This window comes from Euprymna scolopes, chromosome 16, assembly GCF_053919585.1.
Source record: "Euprymna scolopes isolate OS-2025 chromosome 16, ASM5391958v1, whole genome shotgun sequence".
Classification (NCBI taxonomy): Eukaryota; Metazoa; Mollusca; class Cephalopoda; order Sepiida; family Sepiolidae; genus Euprymna; species Euprymna scolopes.
Genome location: NC_136497.1, coordinates 40,931,326 through 40,945,623, shown reverse-complemented (window position 1 = coordinate 40,945,623; position 14,298 = coordinate 40,931,326). Strand labels below are relative to the sequence as shown.

The following is a 14,298-nucleotide window of genomic DNA, read 5'->3' as shown; positions in this document are numbered from 1 at the left end:
TTTTCCAGCGGCCTTGGCAACAGATTTGATATACGTGTTCCATTTAAGATCAGGAGTAATGGTCAAGCCCAGAAGCTTGTCAAAACTTGAGGCCTCCTGAAGATGAGAGCCATTCATTTCAATTGATGACAAATGTGAATTAGAATGTTGATGATGTAAAGAGAGAAGCTTGGTTTTAGATGCATTAAAAGTAACCAGCCACTCCTTTCCCCATTGTACTACGTGCTCAAGATCAGAGGAGAGATAATTGGAGAGAACTTGGTCGTTTACTGTCTTAGATGTGCTACCATAGATGGTAGTGTCGTCAGCATAAATGTCTACAAATGATGTAAGGATATGATTTGGAAGATCATTAATGTAGATCAGGAAAAGAGTTGGGCCCAGGATGGATCCCTGAGGGACACCGGCATTAATACTGTGAGCTTCTGATTTTTGCCCCTCAACTACTACTCTTATGAACCTATCAGAAAGAAATGATTTAATAATTGAGAAGACTTTTCCAGCTATACCATAGCTAGCGATCTTATGAAGTAAACCTTTATGCCATACCCTATCAAAGGCTTTAGATATGTCAAGAGCAATTGCCCTAGAAAGATTGCCACCGTCGAGAGATTTGCTAATCCTATGCGATATAACTGTAAGGACATCTGCTGTAGATCTAGCAGAACGGAAACCATATTGAGTGTCACTAAGAAGGTTATTTTTGTTGAGATGTTTGATTACTTCTGTATTTAACACAGATTCTAGCAACTTACTCATGACGCACAGGAGACTTATTGGCCTGTACTGAGAGGGGGATGAGCGATCACCTGAATTCTTAAATACAGGGCATACTGATGAAATTTTCCAGGGAGATGGGAAACTATTCTCCTTAAGACAACGTTTAAACAGTTTTGTAAGTATGGGCGCTAATTCAGGTTGAAGTTTTTTGAGTACTATAATTGGAATACCATCAGGGCCAGTTGCTTTACTCGAATCAAGGTTTTTGATTAGCTTCGCAACATCACGTACAGATATACGTATATCACATAGCGTGTTTTCTGATACAGGAGGAAATATTGGGGGTTGGCGGTCTTGGTCGCAAAGGGTAGAATTAGCTGCAAAGTTCTTGACAAAGAGTTTGGCTTTGTCTGATGCTGACGAGATTACCTCAGGTCCATTGATAATAGTTGGGATGGAGCACACGCTTCTGTTCAGGATTCTGTTTGCTATTTGCCAAAACTGGTGGGAACCAAGCCGCTGCTCAGCTACTTTGGACTTAACAGATTGAGCATACAACTCTCTTGCGTTCCTTATTACTTTCTTACAATGGTTGCTGGCAGTCCTGAAAACGGCTTTAGTTTCCATACATCTATTACGTTTGAAGCAGTGGAAAAAGTTATTTCTGTGCGCAATGGCAGCAGCACATTCTGGAGAGAACCATGGCTGGCTGTTAGGTTTTTGCTGAAACTTTTTAGAGGGTATGAAATGGTCAATACCTACAATTAACCATTCAGTTAGGTCTAATACTATAGAGGACACATCCTTTTTAAACATGGAATGCAGAGGTAGATCAGATATAAATGTACGGAAGCTATCCCAGTCAGCCTTAGTGTATCGATATACTGTACGATGAAGAGGTACGTCTGGGGACTTATTACATTTCATTTTTATCTTAATTGATACAACAGAGTGATCGGAAGATCCAAGAGGCGACAGAACAGAAACTGAACATAGTTCAGGGAAAGTTGTGAGAAAAAGGTCTAGTAGGCTCGCATACTGGCCATCATTATTGGGCACACGGGTAGGTTCCTGAACAATCTGAGTGAGGTCATAGGCAATGGAGAAATCATGACAGAACCTCCCCTCATCATCGGTCTTGTTTGAGTGGATCAACCATTCGACGTTGTGAACATTATCCGGTCCTCTGCCTTGGCCGTCAATGATTTGACCCAGATATTTTATCTGTTATAAAAAAAATTCACATTTTTCAGCACTCAATTTGAAACCAAATTCCTCAATTCTTTGGAAAACTGTTCTGATATGCTCCTTATGTTCCTTCACATTTCTACTCTTTACAAGAATGTTATCCAAATATTCGATTGTAAAATCTAAATCGGCAAACATTGTGTCCATTATTTGCTGAAATAACGCTGGAGCTACTTTCAAACCAAAAGGGATACTTTTACCTACAAGTAAACCCTGATAAAATATTCAAAATAACATTGTATTTGAAGCACTAATAAAATTGCCTTGATATGGCTCCACTACACATTGGCTTATACAAAGATTGGTGCACCGTCTCTAAATGATATTGCCTATAGTAACACTAGTTGGATACTCCACCAGACTAGATGAATTCTTGTCCTGGAATCTAGACAAGAGACCGGAAGTAATATACACTTATAACAGTTAAGTGGTAAATAAGTTGAAGGAAAATTAATATTCCCAACTTAATTTAAAAGGATAGTTAGAATCTTAAAAATATCTGTTGGTTGAAACGTCTGAAATAGCAGATGAATATCTGGCATCTGGTAAGATGCCCCATCTGCAGCTAAAACAAAATTGAAGAAAAAAGAAAATAGCTTTATTGATCAAGGCTAATGATTAACATTTGTGTCTGGTCTGCTTAAGAACATAATTTGTTGACGGGACTGCAATCATCTGCATGCTCATGAACAGTTATTAAATGAAGCAATGGCACTCATCTGACAAGACATTTCAGTCATCATATGTAGACAAGCTATTTTGATGAAGTTTATTGATCAAATATATTGATTTGTGAAGAATAGTACATATAAAGTAGTAACTTTTAATATATATATATATATATATATATATATATATATATATATATATTAAAAGTTTGACTCGTGTCTACATCTAAAATTTCAAGTGTTTAGACCCAAAATCAGCACAGGAGTTTGGTAGAGTCTGCAATGGTCAACTCTTTCAACTTTAACCTCTTGGCAACTAAATTTTCGCCCAAAACTGATTAAAAAGCTTGCTACATGTCTGAATACCCTTTATGTAAAATTTTAAATGTTTTGATCCAAAATTGACTGAATAGTTTACTAAAGACCGCACAGGTCAAATCTTTTGAACTTTGACCCCTTGGCAGCCACATTTTCGGCCACAAACCCGATTAAAAAACTTGCCCTATGTCTGAATACACTTTATGTAAAATTTCAAATGTTTATACCAAAAATTAGCTGAATAAATTGGTAGAAATTGCAGAGGACAAATGTTTTGAATTTTGATCCCTTAACATTTATTGTTTTGGGCTCAAATCAAATTAAAAAATTTGATCCATGTCCAAGTTACCTACATATAGTTTCAAGTGTTTAGACCCAAAATTGGCAGAGGAGTTTGGTAGTGTTTTCAAATGTCAAATCGTTGAACTTTGACCCCTTGACAGCCAAATTTTTGGCAGAAAAGATTTTCCCAAATCTCGAGTCTGAAGACTGAAAATTGACAGTTTGGTTAGGAAATGTACACATACACAGACAATTTCACTTTTATGGATATATAGATTATGCTAATTATTTTGAATTTTCCAACACTAACAAACCAAAATCATATTTTGGCAAACAAAATCAATTTAAAATGGAGATCTCCAAAGAGGTTTTAAATGAAAAATCCTATGATATATGGTGATTACTGCACTCTGTCAGATGATAGCGATACTAAAATTCACAAATTCTTCTTCTTCCTTGTCCTTCTTTATCCATGTCATATTGAGTATCATTTCAGATGTTTTGAAAGGTTTTTAGCAGGGGTGGCACATCAGCATTTACATTTCATAGATTTACCTGATCTTTTAGTAGAATTGATTTTAATGATTTGGGAAAATATTTTCTGCCAAAAATTTGGCTGTCACAGTTCAACGATTTGACATTTGAAAACACTACCAAAAATGCCGGAAATTATTCTCTATTAGAGTAGATAAACTTAGGACTTTATTAAGTAGTATACTTAATATATACTATTACTGCAAGCTTGCCTGTATTGAAAATGCTTGCTTCCTTGCTGGCCAATCAAACCATCTAATATAGTTAGCCTTATGTTCAAGTACATTCGAAATATAATACAGTGCAAAGAAACAGTTAATCATGAAAACGAACCTCCTAAAGTAAAACCTTGAATAATTATCTAAACTCGAATGTAAAGTAATATTAAGCAGGCTTTACAAATTGATAATAGTTAATTATTGGATTTTAATTAATTATAAGGTGAAACTCTAATGATTCAAACTCGATAGATAACGACAAACTTCCACCCATTAATATGGGAGGGGAGATTATCAAAAGTGTCCTGAATTGTTAACTTAGCACTGGACTTACTACTTAGATATAAATAAGTCACTTGTACCCATCCACCCCCCCTTCTTTTTTTTTTTTCTTTTTTTTTTAATGGAGAGTAGATAATACAGTGGATGTGTTATCTGCAGCTCCAGTAACTCTCGCTTCTCCTATTTTGTCATTCAGTCCTCATTCAATGAGTGATTTTTCTGACAAAGGGTGAAGAAAAAGCTGCTTAAAGGTCGGTAGTACTTGGTGACCAGTAGTCTGAGATGTCGGAAATTTTTTTGTCTCTGTCTGTCCTTGTGGCCATGTCACTAGTAAGGGTGCTGGAGGTAAACGTTTTGTCTGGGCTGACATTATCCGCTTGATAGTCAGGGACCCGAACCTTGGATTAACCACTAAGGAGGCTGTCCTATCAGCAGGCGCAAAGTACTGGGACTGCTATATTGCCATTTGGTGAGTGGATCTGGACCATGCAGTATTCTCTGGTGGGGCCTCTCGATGCCATACTAGTGGGTAATTGTTACGGCTTTACCTTTTCGTGTGCTACAAAAAAAAAAAAAAATTTTCCTGTCTTTTTCTCTCTTACTTTCCCTCTCTGTACTGCTCTAACCAAGTATGCCGACCTATTCCACAATTCCCAAAACCTCAACATAAAATATCTCCAGAATAAAAACTCGATTAAACCTAGAACCCCCATCTTCCAACGTAGACCCCTACTACCAGGTCTCCTTCTCCAACATCAGGGGTTTCCAGAGGTTGAAACCCAATTACAGGAGATGAAACCGGACATATTATTTCAAAGTGAAACTGGAATAGGGCCGACCACTTCCCTAGATGAGTTCATAATTAACGGATACTCTAATTTAACAGTTAAATCTGACACCCAAGATCGCCATGGGCATGGAATATGTGCCTACATTAAGGATGGCTTCCCGTGTGGCAGGGATATCTCTAGAGAAGATCCTAATTTACCCTATATGTGCTTCAGGGTTGCACTTGCTAACACCACTGCATTTATATTGCCCTCTATAGGCCCCACAACAGCGGAGTTACTATCTTTAAGAGCATATCTGAGAAAATAGACCACATACTGTCTTCACATCCCTCAGCTAACATCCACATCTGTGGTGACTTCAATGTCCATAACGTGGAATGGCTGACCCATTCAAATAAGACAGATGATGAGGGGAGGTTTTGTCATGATTTTGCCACTGCCTATGACCTCACTCAGATTGTTCGTGAACTCACCCGTGTGCCCGATACACCCGGTCAATATGCAAGCCTCCTAGACCTTTTTCTCTCAACTTCCCCTGAGCTATGTTCATGTTCCGTTCATTCTCCTCTAGGATCCTCCGACTACTCCGTCGTATCAGTTAAGATAAAAACGAAATGTAAGAAGCCCCCAGACGTACCCCTCCACCATACTGTATACCGATACTCTATGGCTGACTGGGCTAGCTTCCGTACATTCATATCTGATTTACCTCTGCACTCCATGTTTAAAAAAGAAGTGTCCTCTATAGTATCAGATCTGACCGAATGGTTAATTGTAGGCATAGACCAATTCATACCATCTAAAAAATTCCAACAAAAACCTAACAGCCAGCCATGGTTCTCCCCAGAATGTGCTGCTGCTATCGCGCACAGAAATCACTTTTTCCATAGCTACCAACGTAATAGATGCACTGAGACTAAATCTGCTTTCAGGACTGCCAGCAACCACTGTAAAAGAGTAATAAAAAATGCTAGAGAGCTATATGCCCAGTCTGTTAAATCCAACGTAGCTGATCAGCGGCTTGGTTCCCACCAGTTTTGGCAAATAACAAATAGGATCCTGAACAGAAGTGTGCGTTCTATCCCAACCATTATCAATGGACCAGAGGTCATCTCGTCAGCGTCAGACAAGGCCAAACTATTTGCAAAGAACTTTGCAGCTAATTCTACCCTATGCGACGAAGGCCATCAACTCCCCATATTTCCTCCTATAACACAGAACAAGCTAGGTAACATACAAATATCCGTGCATGAGGTCGCCAAGCTAATCAAGAACCTAGATTCCAGTAAAGCAACTGGCCCTGATGGCATCCCAATTATAGTGTTAAAAAAGCTTTAACCAGAACTTGCTCCCATTCTTACGAAACTATTTAAGTGCTGCCTTAAGGAGAAGTGCTTTCTGACTCCCTGGAAGACCTCATCAGTTTGCCCTGTATTTAAGAATTCAGGTGATAAGTCATCTCCCTCTCAATACAGACCTATAAGTCTCCTGTGTGTTATGAGTAAGTTGCTGAAATCCATATTAAATAGAGAAATAGTCAACCACCTCAGCAGGAATAACCTTCTTAGTGACACACAATATGGTTTCCGCTCTGCAAGATCTACCGCAGATGTGCTGACGGTTATATCCCACAGGATTAGTGAATCTCTTGACAAAGGCTTCCTTTCTAGGGCAATTGCTCTTGACATATCAAAGGCCTTCGACAAGGTATGGCAGAAGGGTCTACTTCACAAGATTTCCAGCTACGGTATAACTGGAAATGTTTTCTCAGTCATTAAATCATTTCTCTCCGATAGGCTCATAAGAGTAGTGGTAGATGGACAAAAATCGGAGGCCTGCAATATAAATGGTGGAGTCCCTCAGGGGTCAATCCTAGGCCCAACTCTCTTCCTGATCTACATCAATGACCTCCCTAAACACATACTTAAATCATTCGTTGAGATCTATACTGATGACACGACCATCTACAGCAACACATCAAAGGCTGTAAATGACAAAGTTCTCTCTGATTCTCTCTCCTCTGATCTCGAGCGCGTGGTTCAGTGGGGGAAGATGTGGCTGGTTACCTTTAATGCATCCAAAACCAAACTCCTATACTTACATCATCAACGCTTTGATCCCCATCTGGCATCAATTGTGATGGATGGCTCTCGTCTGGGTGAGGCCCCGTGTTTTGACAAGCTTCTGGGCTTGACCTTTACTCCTGATCTGAAATGGAACACGTACATCAAGTCTGTTGCCAAGGTCGCTGGAAAGATGGTGGGATCCTTCTACTGCTCCAGAAGATATCTCACTACTGATGCAATTCTCTATCTATATAAAAGCCAAGTACGTCCAAGGATGGAATACTGTTGCCATATCTGGGCAGGAGCTGCAAAAATAGAGCCTATCCTGCCTTGACAGAGTACAAAATAGACTTCGTGGCTTAGTGGGGGATGCCCTTTTCTCTACCCTGCAACCTCTCCCACAGAAGAGACATTGCGAGCCTATCCTTGTTTTATCGTTATTTCCATGGCAGGTGCTCGTCTGAACTCCAATCTCTGGTCCCCCCTCGCCAATCTTTCACGAAAAACACCCATCTAGCCGAATCCACTGTGAAAAATTTCCCCCACTCTTTATCTGTGCCTAAATCAAAACGTGGATTCCATGAACAAAGCTTCTTTCTTAGAACTGCACACCTGTGGAACTCTGTTCCGTCTGCCTGCTTCCCACTGGACTACAACTTGGATGTGTTCAAGTCCAATGTTAACAAATTCCTAATGAACCGCCCCCTTAAGTAAACACTTCATCAAATCTCCACACTAACGTAATGTATTTGCAATAACCCTTATCCCTGAGTGGCTTCCGGGCCTTGATAAGTGGTGATCACTGTGTAAAAAAAAAAAAAAAAAAATTTAATGATTGATTGATAAACATATTTAACAAGTTTTTTTATCTTTTATTTTTCTTCAGATTGAACTTGGTCGTTCTTTGTCTACTTCTGATTTAACAATTTCCCAAATGAAGAAAACCTATAAAGCCATTTTCATTGGAATTGGTGAGATTGAACTTTTCTTTTGTTTTATTACTATAATTTGACCACAAAATATAATTTAATTACTTAGTATGTTTAGTGTTAAAGTATTGATTGTATTGTTTGTTGAAAAGTTGGTTTATGGAGGCAGATTAATCCTCACAAAATACTTTACCTCTTTATTTAGAAAATCAATTTTATTGATCTCGTCTTTCTGAACCTTTGCCTTCCACTATTAAATTCTATTTGAAATTAACATTTAAAATTTTTTAACTTTCTTTACATGAATACATGCTCCAGAGAACTTCACCAAATACTTGAAAGTGTTATTAGTCCTGACAATCTGGTTGAAAAGGTTTCTTGTATATTTAAAGGAAAGTATCATGTTACCATCCATTTACGAACTCATTTTTCTACAGATTGAAGGTCCTTTTCTAAGGTTTTCATGATTGCCTTGAAGATCTGTACAGTATTTTCTCACTGTTTGTAGGGGTTACGTTTTTACCCTTCCTCTCTACGTATAGCAAAAAAAAACACAAATATTAGATGCAGTTTTAAAACGACTGTATGAGATTATATACAGTACTAAATGCTTCCCAAAACACTAATACTCATGAATACAATAATAATGTAGTAATATTGCCCGCAGTAATGTATTTCGCTAATGTAGTAATAATAATGTAAACACATTTTAATTTTGTACTGCAAAAATATTCTTTTCAAAAAGAAATGCAAGTACAGGAGGATAGTAACACCATATAGCATAGTTATCTATACTGTATTACTGTACATTATTGAAGTCATTTTTTATGTATAAAGCATATGTATTAGAATTGACAATTAGAAAGTGGAACAAATTTAAAGGCAGATAAATACAGTACAGTACAATTCAGTAGTAGTATGCAATTATAAACATCAATACACATTTACAAAAATATGCAGTGTACGTAGTGTATACATTTATAAAAAATATTTACTGTATTGCAATAATTGAAAAAAATTGTTTGCGCACTCACCAATAATGAATGATAATGATGCTAGCCTGGGGATATGATGCGATAGTCTAACCTATAAATGGGGAACTGCAAACAGGGGACAGTATACTGTACATCGGTTTTTCCTTCATGTCTATTATAGAGCATGATGTCATCAGCAAATATATCCATCTCTGACATAATTTTATCAGTAAGGTTGTTTATGAATATCCGGAATGAGAAAGATCCAAGGATTGACCCATTAAGCACACCAGCATTAATATCAATTTTTCCCTTGTCTATGAAGGATCTGATTCTGTTAAGTATTTGTTCAGAAAAGCTGTATGATTTAATTTTCATTAGAAGCCCTTTATACCAGTAAATATTAAAATGTTAAAACCTAAAAGAAATCGAAAAAAAAACTAACGTAAGGCAAACGAACGATGTTAAATGTAAAAATTGAAAAAAAAAAAAAAAAGAAAATGTGATGGAAAAAGAAAACAAAAACGAACGTTAAAACTTAAAAATCTGAACAATACCCCCCGTCCCCCCCCCCAAAAAAAACATGTGAAAAATGGCTTGGGAGGTACCCGGCGTTGCCCAGGTTTTTTGGGGTGTGTGGTCGGATGGTTTGGGGGTTGTTAATGAAAACCTAAGAATAAGCGAAGTAAAAAAAAAAAATGACGTAAGGCAAACGCGAAACAGAAAAACGTGAAAAATGGCTTAAATAACCTTGCTTCAATATTATATTTTAAAAAATCAAAAAAAAAAGACATCTCGCACCACGATTCAAACCCAGAATGTTTAGATAATGACCCAACGCTCTAACCAACTGAGCTAACACGACATACATGAAATTTAGTCCGTTCAACTATTTAAACTAAATTCGGTCATGACGTCATCTGACGCATGCATAGAACCGATCTCGTCATGAGAGGACGGTTTTTGTTGAGCCCCCCCCCCCTCCCTGTAGAAAATTGTTGATTTCAGGGTGAAAAAAATGAATGTTTTTGGCCAATTTTTCAGGCGAAGGATGGAGCTTCAATATGATACTAAGTTTGTCAATGTTTGTTCTGTCTGTCGAAAGTTTTTAACGGACACAAACACATACATTTCCGCTTTTATATATATAGATTCAAATAAAAACACAAAGAAAATGGTTTTTAAATTGTCAAACTCCAAATAAACAATTTTTAGTTTAATATATATGAAACACAATGTTTACTTTAATGCAGAAACATTTTGATTTAATTTTTTTAATTAATCTATACACCTATAGTTTTGTTTTTTTATCATACTGACATTGATATTAAAAACCTACTTTTCCTATTAAAAATTATTAAAATGAGATTTTTAATATACTGTCATGGATATGCAAGCGACTGAAGATTAACTAATTTGCATATTTCTTTGAAAAGTGAATGTTCATTAATTATTTTATGGTTTCTTATTGGATGATTGGTTTCATGTAACTATTTTGACCTATTTATGCATATTTTCTACATTGTGTCCAATTGCATAGCATTTGCAATAAAAGTTTTAGCACATGCAAGTGTGTGTGTAATACTTATATATATATATATATATATATATATATATATGACATTGCCTGTGTGTGCACAGCACAGTCTCTACTAAACTCCTGAATTTTTTGCAGATTTGAAACTTGATATATAAGGGATTTGGACCAATGGAACAATTTTAATTTGGTTTTTAGTTTGTAAAAATAGCTGTTGAGGGGTCAAAATTGAAACAAGTTTAACCTAGTAAGAGTAAGACTAAAACCATTACTTCTGTGCATGCATAAATATACATTAATACCTTGAAGTCACCTTTTTTTTTTTTTAACCTTTCTTTTGATAGGTCAAACGGTAACAAATGTTTTGGTTTTGATTCAATTGATATCAAAGTCATATTTTTTCATATTTTGAAATCATTACTGTATATTAGGTACAATATAATAATCACTATAATAATAAATACCAAATCTGCATGAATTAAAATAAAATTTAATCATTTTATGACCGGGCACTGTGAGTTGGCCTGTTAGTATTGAATAAAGTTTAGTTTCAGTATAAATTGTGTTCCTTATTTTTCTTTTTTAATACATTGTTTTATATCTTTTTAAAAAAAGCTCTCCTTCATTATCAACAGTCTAACAGATCTTGCTTGTACCATGTGCATGCCGTCACTTTTTCAGTGAACACGCTTTTAAAAAAGTCATGATTGACTGCCATAGAGGCTACAAAAAGCTTTAATAGATGCTTTAATAAACATATTGTGTTGTAAACTCAAGTGTATTTAAGTTTCTATGTTGCATATTATATTATATATTTCTTTCATGTTAGATTCATTGTGTTGAAATTTTGTTTTAAAGTTTGGTCAAATCTTTGAAAACTTTATTTCTGCAAGGTTAATTTGAAAATATTAGAAAAAATGTTATAAAATATTTTATTAAAGGATTATATTTTTCTCTTTTCTCAATTTTTCTGGTATTAACCTAGAGGAGTCTGCCTCTCATGCAGAGAGAAATGTCTGGTGCTATAGATGATCGTTGTCAGTCTGGAGCGATGGTGTGTGGCTGGCACAAATTTTAAACAGTTTTGTCGCATTTTTGAAAACATTTCACAAGCTCAATTTGAAAATATTAAAATAAATGTTATGAAATATTTTATTAAAGGATTAATTTTTTTTTTTTTTTTTTTTTTTTTTTTTTTACTGAGATATTTTTTGCATAGACAGCTTTTTCACAGAAGTTTTTAAAATATTTTTTGAGTGTTTGTTTTCTCTTCATTTTTATGCTGGTATTAATCAATAATTAAAATTATTAAGTATTAATCAATAATATAAATTTCTTAGTTATGATGAACACTGTATGCGTGTTGATATTTGATGCCTTGATTAACAGGAGAGAATGTACTTTATTAATTAGCTAGTGACCATCCGTCAAGAAACTTGTGTGCGTGCAGTTGTGCACTTAAAGTTTGCTCCTGCTTGTGGTTGCTTATTATAAAAATTTCACTTCAACTGCCTCGGCTGCTTATTGCAAAAGAATTAGCAATGAAAAATGGACATACTTTTTATGAGTATAGTTTAATTTTTATTATCGACATTTCAGTTAATCTGAACTCTTTAAGGATAGAATGTAGAAATATACTAATCACAAGACATTAAGTAAAATAAAATACTTTCCTTTGAAGTTATGTGCATGATTGACATTTGGTTTTAAAAAAATTGTCTGTATTTGTGCACATATAAAATTTGCACATTGATGGGTGTGTACAGATTCGATTTGATTTTTGATAAAAACATTGTTTTCAAGTTTTATTCTAATTCATCCAGTATCAATTTTAATTTTCTTGCAGATTGAAAAAAGATGAAAATTATTAACTCAACTTGAAACAAGATTTCATTGTATCTAAATTGAAACTGTCAGTTATTCAAACTGTTAATGGGATGTAGAAAATATTTTCAATCTTTGGTTTTCATTTTTCAAGAGTTTGACTGAGAACAAGTGAATACTACTAAATTTTTTCTAGAAACAGGTGTATTCCTTTGTAAATCAAACTACATTGTTTTAGTTTATTTCAAAATTTTAATTCATTATTAAAACTTTTAAATAAAAACAAGGTATTTATTAAAATATCTAATTCAACAAATGTTCTTGTAATAAGTCTCCTGTGCGTCATGAGTAAGTTGCTGGAATCTGTGTTAAATAAAAAAGTAATCAACTATCTCAACAAAAATAACCTTAGTGACAATATGGTTTCTGATCTGCTAGATCTACAGCAGATGTGCTTACAGTTATATCCCATAGGATTAGCAAATATCTGGACGGCGGCAACCTTTCTAGGGTAATTGCTCTTGACATATCTAAGGCCTTTGATAGAGTATGGCATAAAGGTTTACTTCACAAGATCTCCAGCTATGGTATAGCTGGAAATATCTTCTCAATTATTAAATCATTTCTTTCTGAGAGGTTCATAAGAGTAGTTGATGGGCAAAAATCAGAAGCTCACAGTATTAATGCTGGAGCCCCTGAGAGGTCCATCCTGGGTCCAACTCTTTTCCTAATCTACATTAATGATCTTCCAAATCACATCCTTACATCATTTGCACACATTTTTGCTGACGACACTACCATCTATGGTAGCACATCTAAGACAGTAAACGACCAAGTTCTCTCCAATTCTCTCTCCTCTGATCTTGATCACGTTGTACAATGGGGAAAGGAGTGGCTGGTTACTTTTAATGCATCTGAAACCAAGCTTCTATCTTTATATCATCAACATTCTGATCCCCATCTGGCATCAATTAAAATGAATGGCTCTTGTCTTGGGAGGACTCAAGGACTGGGCTTGACCTTTACTCCTGATCTTAAATAGAACACGTACATCAAATCTGTTGCCAAGGCCACTGAGAAAATGGTGGGATCTTTCTATCGATTCAGTAGATATCTCACTGCTGATGCAATTCTCTATCTATATAAGAGCCAGGTACGTCCAAGGATGGAGTACTGTTGCCACATCTGGGCAGGAGCTGCTAGAAAGGACTTGTCCTGCCTTGATAGAGTTCAAAATAGACTTCGTAGCCTCATAGGAGATGTCCTTTTCTCTTCCTTACAACCTCTATCTCACAGAAGAGATGTTGCAAGTTTGTCTCTGATGTATCGTTATTTTCATGGAAAGTGTTCAACTGAGCTTAAGTCTATGGTCCCCCCCTCGCCACTCTTTCACAAGAAACACTCGTCTAGCTGAAAACACTATCAATAATTCCCCCCACTCTTTATCTGTGCCTAAACCTAAACGTAGATTCCATTAACAAAGCTTCTTTCTTAGAACTACACGCCTGTGGAATTGTCTTCCGTTTTCCGGCTGACTACAATATGGTTGTCTTCAAGTCTAACATAAATAAGTTCTTGATGAGCCGTTCCATATAAGTTAACAAATAAACATTACTAATGATTACTATATTGTCCAATTTCTACTGTACACTCTTTAACTCTTATCCTTGAGTGGCCTCTTGGCCTTGCTAATGTGGTGATGCCTGTGTAAAAAAAAAAAAAATATTTTAATGTATTTGTTTTGATTTTTCTGAAAGCTTCCACAAAATTTCTCTTAATTTCCTTGTCTCCACTCGTCCCCAGTAAAATTCTCCCAAAAATGAAACCGAAGAAAGCTAAAATGAAGAAGTGCCCATCATGTAAATTCAGAAGTTTTTTGTTTTTTTGTTCGTTTTATCATTTTTTTT

At 35.7% G+C, this 14,298-nt stretch overlaps 1 protein-coding gene across 1 annotated transcript in view; it reads left to right on the top strand.

Moving 5' to 3' along the window:
* Positions 1-14,298, top strand: part of LOC145295923 (dihydropyrimidine dehydrogenase [NADP(+)]-like) — a 166,912-nt gene that overhangs the window by 60,451 nt on the left and 92,163 nt on the right. Inside the window, 1 exon segment of the mRNA XM_080141739.1 lies at positions 8,014-8,098. Coding sequence (XP_079997865.1) covers positions 8,014-8,098 — 85 coding nt within the window.